The following is a 21,589-nucleotide window of genomic DNA, read 5'->3' as shown; positions in this document are numbered from 1 at the left end:
GGTAGCTGACCAGGGACGTGATTTAGAAGGTGTGTGTATTAGCATTCCCACATTCTACCTGCAAGGATTGCTCTTCTTCATTTCCAAAAGGAAGTGAAGGTTTCCTAAATTTGTAGACTAAGCACAGAGCAGTTTACTCCAAGGAAGAGAGAGGCCAAGCCCATACATTCTTGGGACCACCAGAAGAGGGGGGTCGGGGCTTAGGCCCAAGCCTTAGCCCCCTACAAGCCTACAAGCCTCCTGGGTTTTCTGGATGGCAATTCCCATATGATTTGGGCAGAGATCATGGAGAGAGAAAATAAGCTAGAATGTTAGAATGAGGAAACGCCTGTTGGGTGGTCATGGAAAATGCCCAATTTGAACCTGAGAGAAGGACATACGAACATCTCAGGGTAACCACTGGCTGGCTTCTCTCACATATCTCCATCAGCTTATGCACAAATACAACTTACGTCTGCAGTAGGCATTGCCAGACCAACGGCGGTTTGGAAGGCATTGCACCGACCTCCGTCCAATCAATCGAAAACCCCGGTCACAGGAAAGTTCACAACGAGTGCCCAGGCTGCTGTGATAATTTCCTCCCCGTGGTGAGTAGCATGTGGCCTCTCCATCCTGCATATTTAATGTGTAACACCACTGGGGAACTGTGTAATAGAAGAAAACAAGCTGGAGGTATAGTAATCAAAACTGTATGGTATCAGTAAAAGCATAGACACATAGAACAATGGAACAGAATAGACTAGAAATAGATCCACATAAGTACACCCACCTGATTTTGGACAAATGTACCACAGCAATTAAATATAAGCAAGATAAGCCTTTTCAATGCATGCCACGTTAGCAATTGGACATCTGGGGGTGGGGGTGAGGAAGAGAAAATCTTGACCTAGGTCTCACATATTACAGTCATTCAAAATGGATCATGAACATAAATAAATATGAAACAGGGGAGAAAGTAAAATCTTTGTGATGTAGGACTAGGCAAAGAGGTCTTAGTTGCGACATAAAAATATAACCCATAAAAGGAAAAATATCAATAAACAGAACCTCAAAAAATTTTAAAATTTTGCTCTGTGAAAGACATTGTTATGAAGAGAAATGTCAGAAACTGGGAGAAAATATTTGCAATCCACATACCTGACAAAGGAATAGTATCTAGAATGTACAAAGAACTCTCAATACTCAAAAAGTGTTGAGTTTTGATTGTTTACAAACAGTCCTATTAAAACATGGACAAAAGATATGAACATTTACTTTATTGAAGAGAGTGATGGCCGGTGAGTACATGAAAAAGTATTTAGCATCACCAGGCATTAGGGAACTGCAAATTAAGACAACAATTAAATAACTTTAGTACTTCTAAAAGAAACATTAAAACAGCTAGTAACATCAAGTCCTCGTGAAGATGTCGAGGATTTGGAGCTCTCATACCACATTGCTGGTGGGAATGCAAAATAGTCATTCGGTCTTACTCTTTAAAGGTTTACATCCTTTTACCATATGATTCTACACACCCACTTTTAGGGAGAGAAACGAATGCCCCAGGTCATAAAAACCTATACACATATGTTTTAAAGGTGCTCTAGTCAGAATTTCTAAAAGCTGGAAACAACGCAAATGTTTTCTCGTAGAATGGTTAAACAAACTGGATTATCCATAGAAAGGTATGAAGTACTGGTCTAAGCTTGACTAAATGGCATGGTGGCCACATCTGACCTCCTCTGGCTACACAAAGGACAGGGGAAATACACCTTCACAGGAGCCCAACGCCAACTGCCACAGGCAGAGGTCAGACATGCCTCCCCCCTCTATCCTTGACCTAATTCTGACAAAATCCATCCCTTCTATGGCGCACTGTTTCTCCGCTGGGTTCCATAATTCATTGCAATGACCACACAGACTCTCAGACAACACTCGCAGCTATGGGACTTACTAGGGAAGCTAACAGGCTACTGAATGTTAATGATTTGGTTCTTTTGTCCACAATGCTTCTCAACCATGCTGGCAGGCATGTCTCTATCTGATCCTTGGCCTTTCAGTCATGTAATACGTTGGCCTCTGTTTTGTTCTGTGGGTTGAGAAGCCCACCGTTCTGTTTCACAGTCTCGGTGCTGCTCTTCGGCTGTGCCTCATGGTCTCCATGTTGCAGCCTCTGGTGCCTCTATTCCTTCTACCACTTCAGACAGTGGCCACATGCTCTGCTGGTGGCTCTTTTAACGTGATGGGCACAGGATTCTCTCTCCTGTTCCATTTATGAGATGGCTCACTTATATACCCAGCCAAATGGCAGAACTGATCAATCCTCTATATTAGTGTTTCACACGTACTATTTGTTATATTACACTATTAGTTTGTTGCAATGTGGTAGCATGTGTGTTGCTGTGATGCTGGAAGCTATGTCAGTGGTATTTTCAAATGCCAGCAGGGTCACCCAAAGTGAACAGTTTTCAGTGGAGCTTCCAGACTAAGAAGACTCCAAAGAAGGATTAGGCTGTCCACTTCAGAGGAATTAGCCACCAAAAACCTTATGGATTGAATCGATACATTGTCAGACACGGAAAAGTTCATGAATATCAGCAGAATATTGTCAGATATAGTGGCAGAAGATGAGATCCTCAGGTCAGAAAGCACTCAATATACCACTGACCCAGAGATGCCTTCTCAAAAAAGAGTCAACAATAATGATGTGAATGGAGGAAAGCCTGCCTGAGCAAAGCCTTCAGGACCTTGATTTGTTGATGGTGCATGACTCAAAATGAGAAGAACAAGATGCACATATCTATGAGTGATTGGAAATTGGAATGTGTGAAGTATGAATCTAGGAAAGTTGGAAATCGTTAAAAATGAAATGCAACACATAAAGATCATTATCCTAGGCATTAGTAAACTTAAATGGACTGGTATTGATAATATTGAATCAGAAAAGTATATGGTTTACTATGCCAGGCATGACAGATTCAAGAGGAATGACATTCCATTCATTATCAAAGTGGACATTGTGAGGTCTATCTTGATGCACAATGCTGTCTGTGATGGGGTAATGCGAGGGGGTACCGCCCCCCCACAAAAATAACCCTGATTTTTTCCAAGCTGTGTCTTTAATTTTTTTTTACAAAACAACCTTATCACCTTCAAAGTACTCTCCATTACACTTAATATATTTGTCAAATCTGTGATTCCATTCTTGAAAACATTTTTCAAACTCATCTGTTCAATGGCTGACAGATCCTCCCTCGTTTTTTTCCTTCACCTCTTCTACATCATCAAATTGCTGTCCTTTCATTTCTCTTCATTCGTGGAAACAAAAAGAAGTCACACAGAGCAAGGTCGGGTGAGTAAGGTGCATGGGGCAAGCAAGAGAGGCATGCTGTGTTTTGCCAAAAGCTAGCACACTGAGATGGCTGCGTGAGCAGGTGCATTGTCGTGGTGGCAAAACCAGACCTCGTCTTCCACAAATCAGGTCTCTTTTGTGCACACCGTTGCTTATGTTTTTTCAGAACCTCTAAATAGAAAGTTTGATGAACAGTCTGAATTGGTGGAATGAACTCCAAATGCACCGCTAGTGGACGTTTTCATCCATTTGGGAAGCTGATGGATGTCCAAACGAAGTTTGTCATCAGTCAACATTTCACCTTTTTTGAAATGAGAAAACCACTCGTACCCTTGAGATTTTCCCATAGTGACGTCCTTGCCAGCTGTGTTCAACATTATAAACGTTTCTGAAGTCCTGTTCCCGAGCAGGAAACGCAAGTTCACAGCTGCACACTGTCCTCTTAAATCAGCCGTCATAAAAAACAAGGTTCGAGTGAAAGTGTTTTCACCAAAAAATTCACTGTGATCAGAGAGAATCTTCCCAGGCAATGTCACTGGGCACGCTAACTCAGAGCGAGCTGCTCGATGATTGCCTAGTGAGAAAAATGCGTTAACTACAAAAGCTCTCCCTAGTGGACCTTTTGTCTGTTTTTTAGGGGGGTGCCCCCTCGTAACTATCTGCATCTAAGGAAATCAGTCAATTCAACCATTATTCAAATTTGTACACCAACCACTAAACTAGGGGTAAAGAAATGGGAAAACTCTACCAACATCTTCAATTGATCAAGTATACAATCAAGATGCACTGAAAATTACTGGCGACTGGAATGCAAAAGTTAGAAACAAAGGAAGGAATAGTAGTTGACCTATATGACCTTGGTTATAGAAACAAAGCTAGAGATCACATGATAGAATCTTGCAAGAACAGTGAGTTCTTCAAGAAAATACTTTTTTTTCTACAACACAAACATGGATTTCTCCTGATGGAATATACAGAATTCAAATTGACTACAGCTGTGGGAAGTGATGAAAAAGCAGCTGAATATCAGAAGCCTAAACGAGGCCCGGGTCCAGTTGGGGAACAGACCAGCCATTGCTCATCTGAAAGTTAAGTTGAAGCTGAAGAAAATGAAAACAAGGCCTTGAGAGTCAAACTGCAACGTTGAGTCTATCCCGCCGGAAATCTGAGAACACGTCAAGAAGAGACTAGCCACACTGGAAACTAATAAAAGATATCACACACGAAGAAAGCAAAAGAGCAATTAAAAAGGCGGGAAGAAAGCAAAGGTCAAAGTAAATGTCAGAAGAGCCTCTGAAACTTGCTGTTAATCCTAGAGTAGCTTAGGCAAATGAAATAAAGGAACTCAAAGGGCTGAACAGAACATTTCAAAGGGTGGCTCAAGAAGCCAAAGTATAATACTGTAATTAAATGTGCAGAGACCTAGATTTAGAAAACCAAAACAGGAAGGACATGCTCAGCATATGTTAAGCTATAAGAACTTAAGAAAAAAAAATCAAGCCTCAGGTTGCAATACTGAAAAACGCTATGGAAAAACTATTGAATGATACAGGAAGCATCCAAAGAGCTGGAAAGAATACAGTCACTGTCCCAAAAAGATTTAGTCAACGTTCCAACATTTCAAGAGGTACCTAAGAACCACTGGTACTGAGGGAGGAAGTCCAAGCTGAACTGAAGGGATTAGCCAAAAACAAGATTCCAGGAATGGGTGGAACGCCAATTTGTGCATGACCTATGCCATGGTACGTTCAATTGCTTTATATGCATGTGAAAGTTGCACATTGAATATGGAAGACTGAAAAAAGAGTCAATAGGTTTGAATTGTGGTGCTGGCAAAGAATATTGGAAAAACCACGGACTGCCAAAAGAACAAACAAAGCTATCTTGGAAGAGGTGCAGCCAGCATGCTCCCATGAGGCAAAGATGGCAAGACTTCATCTTACATACTTTGGATATGTTGTCAGGAGAGACCAGTCCCTGGAGAAGGACAACATGCTTGGTAAAGTAGAAGGGCAGCAAAAAAAGAGGAAGACCCTTGGCCAGATGGATTGACACAGAGGTGTCAACAAGGGGCTCCAACATAGGAACAATTGTGAGGATGGCACAGGAGTGGGCAGTGTTTGCTCTGCTGGATGTAGGCTCATTTTAGGTCAGAGTCCACTGAAGGGCACCTGACAACAATAACACCAGTCATCTGGTGGGAGTTAGAAAGGCATGGGTATGCCTAGCAACGTCACTCCCCTATACCATGACACCAGGGACAAAGCTCACATACAATCTGTGAACTTCAAAGGGTACCGACTGTAGCGTTCCTTTATATAACCGTCTGTAAAAGGCATCAGTAGTTGCTGGAAGTCAGGGACAGAGATAAGAGTAGCCTCAAATGGGAGAGTTTTGTTTGCTTTTTCAAAACCATTTTATTGGGAGCTAATACAGATATCATATCATTCCATTGTTCAATCACATAAAGCGATACTGTACCATTTCTGCCACAATCGGTTTTAAAAACCGTGTTTTCCTTCTTGAACTCCTTGACATCAGCTCCCTTTTGGCCCACCAAGTTTCTGATGTGGTTGTAACTGTTCTGTTGGATACTCTGGTGGGATTACTGCCTCTGTAGATATCAAAAGTGCACAGAACCGTATAGCAACACAAAAGAGTGAATCTTATTGTCTGCAAATTGAAACTATATTTGAAGATTAATATAAAGATGTGAGAGAGGAAGGGGATGTGATATAATGAAGATTTATGAAGATGGAAAGTTTGACATCTGCTCAGCAAGAAAGACAAAATGTTTGAGGATGGCTAGATCATAAGGGCATCCTGAAGATGTACTTTGGCTACACAAATAAACAGCTCTTCACTGGCTTTAGACCTTCAAGGGACACCTACGAAGGAAAGTCAAAGAGTGCATGTGAAAATTCCATTATCTTTTCATTTCATTTTTCCACAAACAACCCCTCCTCACCTGCACAAGAGGAAATCCACTTGCTCACAGATGGCCATGCACTCTCACAAGGCAGGCACTGATCGGTGAGCTTAAGGGCAAAAAAGCTAAAGCTCCAAATGAGCTGATGAGTCCCCCAAATCCTAAGGGCCAAAAATGTAGGATTTGTAAAAAAAAATAAATCACATTAGGAGCTAATGGATCAAAGAAAGGCCAGAGCGCTGCTTGAGGAGAAGGATGACAGATGACAGTGAGAAAATTATTTTCCAGCGAGACCATGACACAGCAGCTTCCAGAGTTAGTTTGGGGCCTGTGGCAGTGACACATGGCTGCCATCTGCAGACGTCAACTCCAAATTGCAGAAAGTCTCTTTTGGAAGACCATTCCAGACCTATTGATTCAAAGGGCCCAACGCACATCGCAAACACTGTCTCTGGAAGGCCAAGATGCCCACAGTGACTCCTGTGCTAGCTCGCCTCCATACTCTGTCAACACAGAGAAATGTCAGATTGCAATGGGTAGTGCAAGCCAAGCTGGCAAGCAGAAAGGTGACCAGCATAAATGCTGAGACTGCAAAAGAATGCTCGGTTATTATACATCAGTTGGAATTTTCCAGCTTAGAAGAATTCTGCATAGAGGAAACATCGTGAACGGGCCAACCTTATCCCAATTTTAAGTAGGGAAGAAAGCAGCCTCTGGAAAAGACAGTCGAGTGAGACTGACAGCGCCGACACTAATGTATTCCATAATTTAAAATGCCAGGATTAGGCGCCTTTAGAAAGAGAAATGGTGGCCTCCAGCAACACGTAGGAGCAAGAAATTCCAGAATGACCTCACATCCTTCTTAGGCCTGTAGGGTCATTGAAGTGGTAGAACCGGGAAAAGGTAGGTGCAGTATGTGGAAGGAAGTGAGGTACGTTACAGATGCCTTTCAGGCTATTGGCGGGCATGCTATGAAGTGATACAGGAGAGATGACCGTGCCATTAAGAAAATTTACAACTGTCCAAGCAACTGTGCCCACAGAGTGCTGATGGGAAACTGCCTCTTAGACTGTGGCTAAAGGCTGTCCGGGGAAAGTAGCTGGTGGGAAGTAGGTTAGGTCTTCACTGAATATCCATCGGACGGTACGCCATTCATCGTGCTACATATTTTCATTTTCACAATCATCATTTTCTCTTGTTCTCCACAGAGCCTTGTGAGGTAGGCAGGTGTTCATTCTCATTTTGCAGATGAGGCAGGACCTCGGCCAAGATCCTTAAGTAGCAGAGCTGGAATTTTAACCCCAGCTTTGCCTGGGGCCGGCACCTACCGTCTCTCTGAACCATGTGACCTGCCTCCACAGCAAGTCAGCCTGCTATTTTGAAGTAAACATTTAACCATTTAAAGAGTAAGATAGCTACATGCTTCCAAATTAGGTACAAAATATATGGCAGTGGTGGTGTTAGGTGCTGTTGCGTTGATTTTTAATTCATAGTGACATCATGTGACAGAGGAGAACTGCTGTAATTGTGGCGGGCCACCACGGTGTGTCGGTTTATTTCACTGTGGGGAGTTGTGCGTGTTGTGGTGCTAGAGGCTATTGACACAGGTATCTCTAATACCAGCAGGGTCACTTGTGTTGGACCATTTTCAACAGAACATCCAGACTCAGAAGGACCTACATCATTGGATCATAGTTATACAGTTTGTGTGCTAAACAAGGAATCTGAGAAAGGGGACAATAAGAAAAAGGACATGGCAGCAGACTGGGAAGAAGACTCGTTAACAACCTGTGTTATGTAGATGGCACAACCTTGCTTACTGAAAGCAAATAAGACTTGAAGCACTTCGTTACGAAGATGTAAGGCCACAGCGTCCAGTCTTGGTTGATTTACTCCGCATAAGGAAATAAGAATGCTCACAACTGGACCAATAAGCATCACCATGAGAAAATGTGGCAAGGCTGAAGCTGTCAAGGATTTCCTTTTACTGATATCCTCAATCAACGTTAATGGAAGCACCAGTGAAGGTATCAAGTGACATATTGCATTGGGCAAATCTGCTGCAAAAGACTTCTTAAAAGGGTTACTTTGAAGGCAAAGGAGCGCCAGCCCCAAGCCATGGTCTTTGCAGCTGCCTCCTATGCCCGTGGAAGTGGGAGAAGAATGGAGCATTTGAATTATGGTGAAGGATTTTGAATGCACCACAAACTGCCAAAAGCACACACAAATCTGTCGTGGAATGTATTTTGGAAATGGTCTATGAGGGAAAATAACCTGAAACTCAAATGTTTTTTATAGCGACCCCTTTATTAATTCTGGAACAGAACACAGAAAAGATGCAAAGGCAGATCATAGGGATGAGGGAGCCCATCAGCCTGAGGCCATGTCATCGTCGTGTTGTCTCATGCCATTGCGTTGGCTCTGATTCATAGCATCCCTATGCACAACAGAGTGGAACACAGCCCGGGTCCGGGGCCGTCCTCACAATTGTTCTTATGCCATAATGGGGGCCAAAGGATTCCATCATAGAACATGGAAAGCAAGGAAATCATGAGTGATGACAGATCAATCCATCACTGTTCCAGGCAGGACGAGGAAAGTGGGAAAGGGATCATGATTGGGATATATACACTATCGTAGCCTAGAGAAAGAGTGCAGGATTGCCTCTGGGGGCCCCAAATCGCCCGGTCTAGGTGTGGGGCCAGGCCTCACTATCATGCAGCCTGGTACTCCAATTTCTATTAAGGGCACCCCCAAGCAAATACATAGGAGTGAGTATGGCCTTCTTGTGCTAACCAAACCAAAACCCATTGCTCTGTGACTCTGTAGGGCAGAGTAGAATTGCTCTATGGGGCATCTGAGGCTGTAAATCTGTACGGGAGCAGAAAGCATCATTTTTTTCATGCAGAGCAGTTAGTGGGTTTGAACTGCTGACCTGAACCTATTGTGCCACTAGGACTCTTCTGGGCTGGCTCCAAAAATCAAACCAAGCCCACTGCCATGGAGTCAATACGTACTCCAGGCTGTGGCGCCATCAGGTAAGGATTGGCCTGCTAACCTCAAGGTCAGCAGTCAAACCCGCCCGCCTGTTCGAGGAAGAAAGTGGAGGCCATTTGCTCTTGTAAAGATCTACAGCCTCCAGAACCGGACAGAGGGTCGCTCTGAGTCAGAATTGACTCCATGGCAGTGGGTTCCGGGCAGAGGGTTTCTGAGACTGTGACATCTTTACGGAGTGGACAGCTTCATCTTTCTCGCGCAGAGCATCCAGTGGATTTCAACCGCCATCCCACATTGCCACAAGGGCTACTTCTGGGCTGGCTAGGGGAGTGATAATGGACTTGCAAGCACACTCTGCCTGTGTGCAAAGCTTTTTGCCAGTTACAATGAACTCAATGCAGGACGAATTTATGTCAAGCCACAGATAAAATAAAATACATAAAATAAAATGAGGGCTCTCACTGTAAACCATAGTCCTCTGCAAACAGTGTGCTTTAGAATCTGAGCTCCAATACAGAAGTGAGGATGGCAAGACTCGTGACGTGGGACCTGCTCTTGGGGAGACCCTGGAGAATGCCATCGTACTTGGTAACATAGAGGGTCAGTGAGAAAAAAGCAGCCTGTCCGCAAGGTGGAGTGACACAGTAGTTACAGCAATGGAAGCAAACATGGCAATGATTGTGAGGACGGCACAACACTGGGCAGTGTCTCACTCTGGTGCCCACAGGGTCACTAGGAATTAGAACAGCCTCAACAGGACCTAAAAACAACAGCGTTTCTGGGAGAAGATGGCCAGTCTTCCTCCCCTGTAGCTGCCCGAGGGGGTTGAACTGGGAACGTATGGTTAGCAGACAATTGTGTCATATAAGGAGGTCCAAACACCCATTAGGTTGATTTCAACTCACAGTGACGCTATAGCGCACAGACTGCCCCATAAGGTTTTCAAGGCTGTAAATCTTTATGGAAGCAGACTAACACATCTTTCTCCTACCACATTCCTTAGGAGGGCCTGCGGGGTTCGAACCGCCAACGTTTTGCTGAGCAGGCAAGCTCTTAACCACAGCACCATCAGGACTCCTTGTGGAAAGGGTATACAAAGGGATAGCTACAAAGGGTCCACAGGAAACAGGTTACTGCTTGGTACCCATGGTCACATTCCTCACGATGCCCAAAGACTGACTCTCGAGAGCTTCCTTTTTGCATAGAGTTTTTATCTTTCCCTCAGTTTTAAAAACACATAGAATAGTATTTTATGCCCCGTGTTCTCTCTGTTGCTTTCTTTTTTAAATTAACAAGGTATCTTAGAGATCTTGCCATATCACTACACATGCAAGCACACAAATTCTTTTAATGAAATTTCACTTATACGATACATAGCCCAGTGCCTGGCACACAATCTTGGTTTTTTTTGTGGGGTTTTTTGGCCAGCTTCAATAATTTGGAAGGGGAGGGAGCTGGGAGTTGAACGCAGGCCTGTGGTCTCTGCTCCCTGTAGCTATTTACCTATGTCATTTCAAGGTTTATCAAGAAAAAGAACTGCAAACAGCAGAACTGAAAGGGACTTCCTGCGATCATCTTTCGAGAACCCAGGCGGAGGGAGGCGATGCTGGTTTGCTGTGACTTCGGCTTCGGTAACCTGAGGAAAGCAACAGCTCAGAGGACCGCGTGGGAGAAAGGCTTCTGACTCCAAGCTACAAGGCAGGATGAGGCACGAAAGAAAGCTTAAGCTTAGTGAAATGGTACCAAACTAGACAGCATGTTGTGCTTTTTAATGGCTAATTCTTTTTTTTTTAAATGATAAGTTCTATTGTTCATCAAATGAGCTTGGCTCTGGAGTCAGAAAGCCCTGATACAGATTTGATGTGCCAAGAGGCTAAGAAATAAACAAATATCTGAAAGAATCTAGTTTGGATATATGGGAGAATTTTGAGACCACAATTGAACTTTGCAGAGCCTCCATTTCCTGATCTTGAAAATAGGCGATACTCAATCCACGTCACGGGGCTGTTGTGAGAATCAAATGAAAGTGCATATGTAAAATAGCCCTGGGAATGATAGTCCCTAAATCAGTGTCTGGATTGGAGCTGCCATTCCATCCCGCTGTGAGCAATGACAGACAGGAGCTCCTAGTATTTATTTCAAGCCTATGTAGTAACACACCACTGCCACCGAGAGACACCGTCTCCAAATTACTATAGATTTCTTTCTTTTTCTTTTTTTACATCACTTTTTTATAAGTTTTGTTGGCACATAGTCCACACATTCTACAATTCAGTAGTTCCATCATCTTAGAAAGAGTTAAAAATCATCACCACAATCAATTTCCGACATTTCTTCTTTCTTGTACTCCTTGTTATTAGCTCGGCAATTCCCCTAACCTCCCCTTGCACACCCCAAAGCAACCATTGATCCAGTTCCTGTCTCTACAGATTTACTGATCCTGCATTTCATAGACAGGAAAAAATTAATGAAACAAAGAGAAACCTCAATCAATCAATAAAGCAGAAAATATGAAAAACTAGAACAAATTTAAAAGGGGTCAAAAGGGAGATCAAATCATATGGTAGTACATTTTAACCTGACTGCAATCTACAGTCATTCCCTTTCTAATGCGCTCTGCTGGAACGCAAGCCTGCACACATCTCTGGTCTATGATCAAAAGCGAATCACTGGAGGCTTGATTTAGATGAATTTCCCCTCCACGTTTTGTTAAAGCTATAACAACTAATAAACGGGAGAGAAATGTTAAGGTATTACATGTTAGCCTAAGGACGTCTGCTGTCACCAACTTTACAATGCTCTCTGTCTGATAACAGGCCTATTCGCATTCCTTGACTAGTCGGAGGAGATTCACTGGAGCCTTAATCCACGTAATTAATTGGAGTTTGAGTTTCCTACGAATGTCATCTATAGCCTTCAATTTATGCTATGATACCATTCCCTCCTTAAGATTGGGATTTTACTATTTATAATCCTTTGGAAAAGTGGTAGTATAGTGGTTATGTGTTGATTTGCGATCCGCATGGTTGGCAGTTTGAAACCACCAGAGAAGGTCTGAGGGAGAAAAACTGGGTTTACTGGCTTTCTCCACCCATAAACACTTACCAGTCTCAGAAACCCACAGGGGTTGCTGTGGGTCAGCATTGACTATGTGGCCCTGTGGTTTGAATTTTGTTTGTTTGTTTTTGTTTTTACAATCCTTTAATCACACAGGCTGGTGTGCTTCTTCCATGTGAACATAATTAATGCCTCACTTAAATAGTTGCTTGTTTGAAGACCAGTCTTTATGGTCCCAGGTGCTTATTTTCCTGACAGCTGGGTACCCTGTGGGTTCTTTATCACTGTGCTGTAGCGCCCATTTCTCTAGTGGTCTTCAAGAGAGTGAGCATCGAATGGAGCCTGTCATAAGAACTCATTGTTCTGAGATTGGCGTTACAATGAGGTGCGGGCCCCAATTCCATTCATATATCTGTGGTTTATGAATGTCTCTGATTCACTCTAGAGGCATTATTATCAGGTAATGATAGAGAACATTATCAGCCATCCTAGGCAACGGTCTAGCATTTACAACACTGTTGAGAGAAGGAAATTAAGCAAGTATAGGTCAGCTACAAATCACAACACATGGATTGTTGACTTGTACAGATTAAGCTCTTAAGTAACTAGATACTATTTACACAAACACTGGCAGTTGGTGATAGGGAAAAACTTTCAATAACACAAATTCACAGAGGCAGAACCATGCCTACCAGATTGCCTGTCAAACTTAAGCAAAGAGGACATTAATATAGGTAAATGCTAAGATTGCCGAGTTGTAAATGACGAGGTCACAAGGATCTTACGAGAGGCTGGGACCAAAGGTTAGGTACTGTTCCCTGCTATCCCCTCCACACTCATTACTGATAACTTCCTCCGATTAGTTTTATTAAGAGACTAAGTCCCAAAGAGAGCTGTGAGACACTGCATCCTAAGAACAAAGATCATTATGCAGCTTATGATTTTGTGTATACATATATGTGTATATATACATCCGATTAGGAATATATATGTTACATTTATATACACATAAACAAACAAAACAACCTCACTGACATCAAGTCAGTATGAACTCATAGCGACCCCCTGTGGGGTTCCAAGACTAAGCGTTTCCGGGAGCAGAAAACCCAGTTTTCCTCCCACTGAGCTGCTGGTGGTTTCAAGCTGCCAGACATGTGGATCAAAGCCCAAGGCACGGAACCACCACACCACCAGGGATCCTTGAAGGGATAAAGACTTATTTTTAAATAACCAGTGAAGTAGGCTACTACACGGCTTCCAGACCACTTAAAAGTAACTTCAGAGTTTGGTTTGGTTTGATTTTTTGGTGGTGCTGTTGATCAGCGGTTCAAAACCACTACCGACTCCACGGGAGAGAGATGAGACTGTTTGATCCCATAAGGATGTATAGCCCTGAAACCCTATGTAGGGTCACAAGGAGCTAAAATCAGCTGGGTGGCAGTAAGTGTGGTTTTTGTTTTATTGGTTACACGCTGTAGGAAGTTTAGGAATTAGTGGGTGCTAAGAACGGAGACACCGGGTGTAGACCATTTGGCAGTGAGAAGGTAACCGGACAGAAGCATAGAGGAACCTAAAGCTGGGCTCATTTTCTCAGAGTCTATTATTTACCTCCTTCTTGCCAAATATGTTTGCTCTGCCTTCCAATTAATCTCTTCAAAACTTGACACAGACAGTCTCTTACCTTTTAACCTCCCTTACAACTATCGTCTGTGGCTAAATGTCATCTTTCATGGCCCCTTCCTTTTCTTAATTCCTATTGCATTTACTGTTATCACATATTAGGATTGATCCTAGTCCAATTGCCTCATACCTGGAGGATAACTAACAACTCTTTTAGCCTTGCTGGTTCCTCTACTACTCATATCTGTAGATATCTGCTACGGTTCTGGCTTTTGCCCTCTGCTCTCCAAGCAGTTTACCAATAAGCTGATGACTCAAAAAGCTTAATCTTTCTATTTTGTACTACCTACAGGACATCTTCAAGAGTCCTGGTGGCGGAGTGGTTAGACATTGGGCTTTGAACTTAGAGGTCAGTATTTCAAAACCACTAGCTGCTCTTTGGGAGAAAGATGAGGCTTTCTACTCTTGTAAAGAGTTACAGTCTTAGAGACCCACAAGGGCAGTTCTTCCCTGTCCTGTAGGGTCACCATGAATTGAAATCAACTCAGTGGCAGTGAGTTTTTGTTTTGTTTTATTTTTTAAAAGGACATCTTTACCAAACCAATTTGTATTTTGGACCTAGTCTTTCTGAGAGGGGTCTTAAAATTCTCCCATATATCCAAACTAGATTCTTTCAGACATTTGTTTATTGCTTAGCCCCTTGGCACATCAAATCTGTACCATGTCTTTCTTTGGAACATCTCTGGAGTTTATCCTTATTCTCTCTTTCTTTGCCACTGCCCTCCATCATCTCACCAAGAACCAAACTCACCGTCATAGAAGCAATTCAGACTCATACCAACCCTATAGGACAGGGCAGAGCTGCCCCTGTGGGTGTGCCAAACTTTAACTCTTTAAGGGATTAGAGAGTCTTCTATTTCTCCCCTGGCATGGTTGGTGGTTTGGGTCTACCATTCTTCTGGTTAGCAACCCCATGATGCCACCAGGGTTCCCCTCAGAGACTCTGACACTTGGAAGGGCTGTTAGATGTCACGGAGCCCAACCTCCCTTCTAACACAGGAAGCTCTATCCAACATTCTTCATAGATCATTTTCCTTCCTTTCCTAACAGGGTCCCTAGAGCATGGGTGGAACTTTTCCTAATGTGGTCTCACTTTTTATCTTTAACTTTATTTTCTACAACTCCTTCCATAGCCGGACTCCTCCAGACAAACTTAACTCATCCTAGGCAACCCCTTCCTCCCCCACTCTGCATTTACCACATTTGTTTACTTCCATGTCTTTGTCTCTGGTGCTCTGGAGGATTGGTGGCATAGTGGTTATGTGTTGGGCTGTGAACCACAAGGTCGACAGTTTGAAACCACGAGCTGCTTGGTGGGGAAAAGGGCTTTCTACTCCCATCAAGACTTACAGTCTCCTAAAGAATTACAGTCTTGGAAACTCATGGGGCAGTTCTTCCCTATCCTGTAGGCTCACTATGAGTTGGCATCAACTTGGTGGCAGTGAGTGAATCTTTGGCTATGCTGCTTTGTATGAATACCCTCCCTTCCTATTCCCATTTCTCTTACTCCTACCCATCATTTAAGGTCTACCTTAAACTTTTATGACACATGCCTAACCTAATTCCTTTTCTTAGTTCCTATTATATTTACTGGTACCAGAGAGTTTCATATGTACTTGGCTCCTACATGTACTAGTTTAAGTCACTCTATTCTCCCAACAAAATGTAAGTTCCTTAAAGAGGACAGCCTATCTTGCAATTTGTATCACCCACGGTCTTACTTAGCATGGGAGTAGGCACAGAGTAGGTACTCACTTAGATGGGCAACCTTAAGGTTAAAGCAATGAAGTCACTCAGCAAATCAGTAACCAAGTTCAGGATTAAAAAAAAAAAAAGAAATTCTCTGATTCCCTGAGCTGGAAATGAGAGCTGGGATGCTTCCAGGAAGAGGTTAGAGACTTAGGCCAGGAGCAGTTGAAGGTTACCTCGGTAGTCTAGGGCAGGGGTCCGTGGGGCCTCTTCAGCATATACTTCATTGTAGCTTTCATCTGGATAGTAGCCGGAACCTAGAATGAAGAGGACAATACCAGAATGATCCTGGAACTTCTCGTTCATGGCCTTCCCCACAGGCCCCTCACTCAAATTTGTCGCTTCCTGAGGTACTCCTGGAGTTAGAAGCTAGGTGAATATTTCATGGGAAACATTCAGCCTCTGGGAAATCAGACCTCCCGTGGGCATGTCTCAGAACTTTTGAAATTTCCAGAATGGAGAGGATGAGTTTATTGTGGGTCTGGGAGCAGGGTAGTGGTGGTGGTGGTGAGGGGCCTCACTGGTAACATTAGAACTCTCTGTTGAAAATGGGGTGGGGGGGGACAACTTCTCGACTATCTACTAATCTGGACTATATGTGGCCCGTTTTTCGGATACAACAACATATACTTTGGTGGGACACGGATGACCAAGTTCTGAGGAAGGACGATTGTCCCAAGTAGAAGTTAAAAATAAGGTCTTAGTAGGGTCTTCCCACTAGTGCCAGGTCTACTCACAGTCTTCAGAGGGGACCAATTCCTCAAGCCTCCACTAGCCTAGAGGGTTGGTCACCTTATCATCGCTGCTGGGACTAGTGTGTCAAGGCAAAGGGAGAACTTGAGCCCCAGTGTTCAGTCCGGTGTTCTTCACTATAGCCCCAAAGTGAAAACAACTAAAAGGCCTGCCAAGAGGTGACTAGATAAATACAGTGTGGCCCACAGCATACCACGGCATCACTCATAAGGAGAACTGAAGCTTGGATGCATGCCACAGCGTGGACGAACCTTGGACACCTCACGCTAAGTGGAAAACGTCAGTCAGGAGAGGACACATACCTCACTTACGTGGAATAAGTAAATACATAGAAATCAAGGATTAGGAGGTGGTTGTTGGGGAGGGAAATATGACAGAAAGGGAGAGTTTTTGCCTAGGGTTTGTCTTAATGGTGGTGAAATAATTTGAGAACAGATAGTGCTAATGACTGGACAACATGGAGAATTTAATTAATGAACCAATTTTACATGTCTGAACTGTTCCCAAAGCTGGGCCAGAAAAAAAGAAGAAAAATTTCAAGAGCAGTTTACCCTGCTTTGGAAAAGAGAAAAAGCAGTGAGCATCCTTTGGAGAAGCTCCCAGTTCCTCTAATCAGCAGGATCCTTAGCAAGGAGTCACCGAGTCAAAGAACATTCCTAATTCCTGCCCCCACCCCACCCCCACCATCTAGTTCAGTGGCACAGCCACTGGTGGAGAGAGCTCCGTGGCTGTCTGGGAGACTGAACAGTTCATTCTACCAGACTACAGGAAATCGGTCATGAATAAGAACTAATTGGAAAACAACTTGGTTCTTTCCGGAGTGACTTTTCCGGAAGCCCCCCTGTCAGCCCCTCCAAGCCCTATGCAGGCACAGGACTAGGGCAGGGAGCTATGCGTGAGCCAGAAGACAATTCCCAGTTTCCAGGAGGGGGTGTGCTTCCTGAACAGGGCAGGATATTAATGCCCCAGCTCTTTGGTCTGTGTAAACACTCAGACCACAAACTTGCCTGCCTCCTCTCTGGGAAGAGGCACAGGGCCCCCTGCACTAAAGGGTGGAGCTGAGAGCTACATGATGAAGCTCCTCCATTCCCCACAAACCCAGACTGGAGCCTGGGAAACCAGTCCAACTTGGTGAACAAGGGAATGAATCAAATGGAACGTTTGCAGTATGAAATCATGTCCTCGTTGGTTTGCCCTCATTCCAGAGCAAAGAGTTCATTCTCGCCCCGTCTCTCTCTCTCTCCCTCCCTCCCTCCCTCCATTGTTCCCCATGTCGGTTTTCCTAATTTCCCTTTCTTTCTCCCTGGATCTCATCTCCCTTGCTTGCGCATTTACCATATGAGCAATTTCTTTGGTGGGGCATGGGATTCTTGTCAGCTGTTTCAATTTCGTATGAGCCTCAACGCCTTAGGGCTCCTGTCAACAGGAGGCCAGCTGTGTGTGATTCCCTCAAGCAAGCATTGGGCTTTCCCGTTCCTGTGACAGAGCTAGCTGGTGAAGAGGTGCTCAGCAGGGAGCAAGCCTCCATTTACCACAAAACAGGAGGGCCAGGGGCCTCTAACTGGATAATTGCTCATGGTACTTTCCTCATTATGTGCTGCATATATATACAATATTTATGGAAATAGTAAGCAATATTTGCAATCATTGTGGCAACTGGAGTGACATGATGAGGATATATATGTATACATACTATCATAATCTTCCAATGTACTCACAAGGAAAATGGCTCAGAGAGGTTAAGGGAGTTGCCCAAGGTCTCCCAGCTACTTTATAGCAGAGTGGGAACCAGCCCGTCTGTTGGCCCTTAGATACCAAGCTCAGACATTCCACTGAAGAGGGTAGTAGGGTAGAATTTATCTTCCAACGGGGATTAAAAATCTCACATCATTCTTCAAGTACAGACTAATTACTGGCTATATGTAGGATCAAAGGCCACCAAGCATTTTACATCATTTAAGAATGACAGAGGATGTGGGAAAGGGAAAGACTGAATCACATAATTACGGTCTCTAGGGGGCAGAGGTATCAGGGCCAGTGCCAAGTTTGCTTTGTGACTGGAATGGGCTGGGCCTATCCTATTCCTTTAAAACAGTGGCTCTCAACCTTCCTAATGCCGCGACCCTTTAATGCAGTTCCTCATGTTGTGGTGATCCCCAACCATCAAATTATTTCTGTTGCTACTTCATAACTGTAATTTTGCTACTGTTAGGATTTGGGCGACCCCCGTGAAAGGGTTGCTGGACTCCCAAAGGGGTCACGACCCGCAGGTTGAGAACCACTTCTTTAAAATTTCCTGTTTCTCTTTTGGGCCTGTCTTTGGAAGTATGCATCTATACTGACGATGTTGTGGTACTCGGGTAGGGTGTACGAATATCATTCAGAGGCGTACCCTCCTAACGTCCTGCTTTAGCTTTGTGGGGAGTACTGTGAGCACCACTCCTTGGCTCCCTTGTCAGTGGCAACTCTGTGACCTGTTACTGGCTTCTTCCAATTTCCAAAGCCTGGTCAGATCCCTGAAGCACTGAGCCCCACAAAGGTATAGTTGGAGATTTAAGTGATAGGTGAAGACTACTCTCAGTATGAAATCCACACGAATGCTGAGCTTTTAATGACAGATCCAGTTTGCCTTCCTGACCTGCATAGATATGCAAATACACACCATTAACCCACTCTTGACTTTATGTATGTTCTTTGAAAAAATAGTTTTCTTGATATATCATTCATATATGAATCAGCTCAATAGTTTGATCATATCAAAAAGAGTTGTATAATCATCATCACAATCAGTTCCAGAACATTTTCTTCCTTCTTGTATTCTAATGCAGCATTTCTCTTTAATTTCTCCTTCCCTACACCCAGTAGCCATCAAGCTGATTTGCCTATCCTGGATTTCATATACTGGAAAACTATTTTTTTAAGTCCCAGATAAAAACAACAACAACAATAATAAACCAGAGAAAAACCTCCATCACAAAGAAAGTGAGAAATATTAAAAAGTATAACAAATGACCTCCTCCCGGGGCGATGGACGGCAGAGAAGGGGGGGGAAGGGAGACTCCGGATAGGGCAAGATATGACAAAATAACAATGTATAAATTACCAAGGGCACATGAGGGAGGGGGGAGCGGGGAGGGAGGGGGAATAAAAGAGGACCTGATGCAAAGGGCTTAAGTGGAGAGCAAATGCTTTGAGAATGATTGGCGCAGGGAATGTGCGGATGTGCTTTATACAATTGATGTATGTATATGTATGGATTGTGATAAGAGTTGTATGAGTCCCTAATAAAATGTAAAAAAAGAGAAAAAAAGAAAGAAAAATGAGTCAAAAGGAAGATCAAATACCAAGGCTTATGAATGTCCTTACCCCTTCCCACTCCTGCTGAGGCTCCCTGGGCCCTTTTTCTGACCAGTCCTAACTTGACTTCAGAGTTGGCTGCCTTCCATATGTCACTCTCATTTGAGACAAGGTTTGACAAGCGACGGGACCCGGCAAGACGAGTGCCTCAGTAAGCAGCTGCTCAATGACTGAACCAGGTGAGCAGAGCTAGCAGCGAGAGCAAGCAGAAGGGGGAGGCAGAATACTGAAACCACATGCTTATCTTATGGAATAGCCTCGGAAGAACAGAGCCGGTCAAATAAGTGGGTTTGCAGTTCTGTTGAGCTCTCAGCGGTGACCCCGATGGTTCCTGTGCAAGTGGAGAATGCCATCTTTGTGTTGGCAAGCCCTTCGAGATTCTTGACAGAACGTACATTTAGAAAATCGTCCCTTTCCTCAAGACGCCCACAGCTCAGGCTTCCATTCGTTGAGATATCTTCACCCAAGGAAACCAACAAAGCAAACAACAACAGTAACAGAACACAAACCCTCTGCCATCGTATCGTGTTGATTCCAACCCACAGCGACCCTGCAGGACAGAGTGGAAGCATCCGCTGGGTGTCTGAGACTGTACAGCCTTGCAGGAGCAGTCCCATCTTTCTCAGGAAGCTTGCCTGGGCGGTTTGAACAGTTGGCCTTATGGTTAGCAAACCAGTTCATAACTCACGACACCACCAGGGCTCCCTGTGAGGCATCACACAGGTGTTTACAACTGAGCACTGCACTATCTAACTTCTACCCCTGCCCCTCAGGCCCCAGTGCTGTGGCCTTTGGCTGGATTTTAGTCTTATGTACTTGGACTGAGGCAAGGAGGAGGCTAGGGAGGACAGCTGCACAAATTCCCTCCTTTAGCCCCAAACAGTGTGTACTCTGCCAAGGACTTGATTTGCATTTCTTCATCTCAATGTCAGCCCTTGTGCTTCTCCCCCTACCAAAGAGGGGAAGAAGTTTGCATATTTGTTTGAAAGCTTCATGCAGCTGTTCCAGACAAACAGAGTTACTGCCAAAGTCCTCCACCAGGAGCTAAGGGCATGTGGAAAATTTTAGCTGCAATGACTGTGGCTGTGATGGGGGCTGTGATGGGAGCAGTTTGTTATTTACTCATCTCTGGATATTTTCCTAACCCCATTGGTTGGGCCCGTCTCTTTCCTCTACCCTACTCTCATCCCCACCCCTGGTCCCTACGAGGACAGACACTGCAGGCCACAAAGGATTCTTAGCACTTGGAATGCCAGCTGGGCTGCTTCAAAAACTTCTGTCTACCACCTCATTTCCTTTCCATCACCCCTCCTCGTTCCCCTTGCCCTGTCCTCACTGAGGCTGCTCTCGTCGATCCCCTATGTCTCCAGGCACTCATAGAATGAGGAATTCACTTAAGGCAGCGCAACAATAACATGTCTCCAGGGGAGAAGGATGATACACTCAGGAATCCAGAAATCTTCATCTCTGTGAAAGTAAGAAACAACCCAAAAGAAACAGGGGGATTCTTGTTCAAGTGAATGTGATTTGTATTGCTCTGACATCTTTGGCAGATTGACACAAAGGGAGTTAGAAAAGGTTCATCTTAGAAATAAGGTCGGGGGCTGAGTAGGGAGTGAGACAAAAGGAAAGAGCAGAGGAAAAAGGGAAGAGAAAGAAGAGGAGAGAAGAGAGAGAAAGAGGGAAGAGAGGAGAGGGTTGGGAGAGGGGAGAGAGAATGAGGGGGAGATTGGCCC

At 44.1% G+C, this 21,589-nt stretch overlaps 1 protein-coding gene across 2 annotated transcripts in view; it reads right to left on the bottom strand.

Moving 5' to 3' along the window:
- SRPX2 (sushi repeat containing protein X-linked 2) overlaps positions 1–21,589 on the bottom strand; it is a 36,429-nt gene that overhangs the window by 11,268 nt on the left and 3,572 nt on the right. For both annotated transcript variants that reach the window (XM_075539215.1, XM_075539214.1), the window contains 2 exons: positions 15,920–16,000; positions 453–644 (listed from right to left, as the gene is read on the bottom strand). In XM_075539215.1, the coding sequence (XP_075395330.1) occupies positions 453–644; positions 15,920–16,000 (273 nt within the window). The remainder of the gene's footprint in view (positions 1–452; positions 645–15,919; positions 16,001–21,589) is intronic.

Source organism: Tenrec ecaudatus, chromosome X, assembly GCF_050624435.1.
Source record: "Tenrec ecaudatus isolate mTenEca1 chromosome X, mTenEca1.hap1, whole genome shotgun sequence".
In the NCBI taxonomy this organism is placed as follows: Eukaryota; Metazoa; Chordata; class Mammalia; order Afrosoricida; family Tenrecidae; genus Tenrec; species Tenrec ecaudatus.
This window is presented reverse-complemented; position numbering and strand designations above follow the sequence as displayed.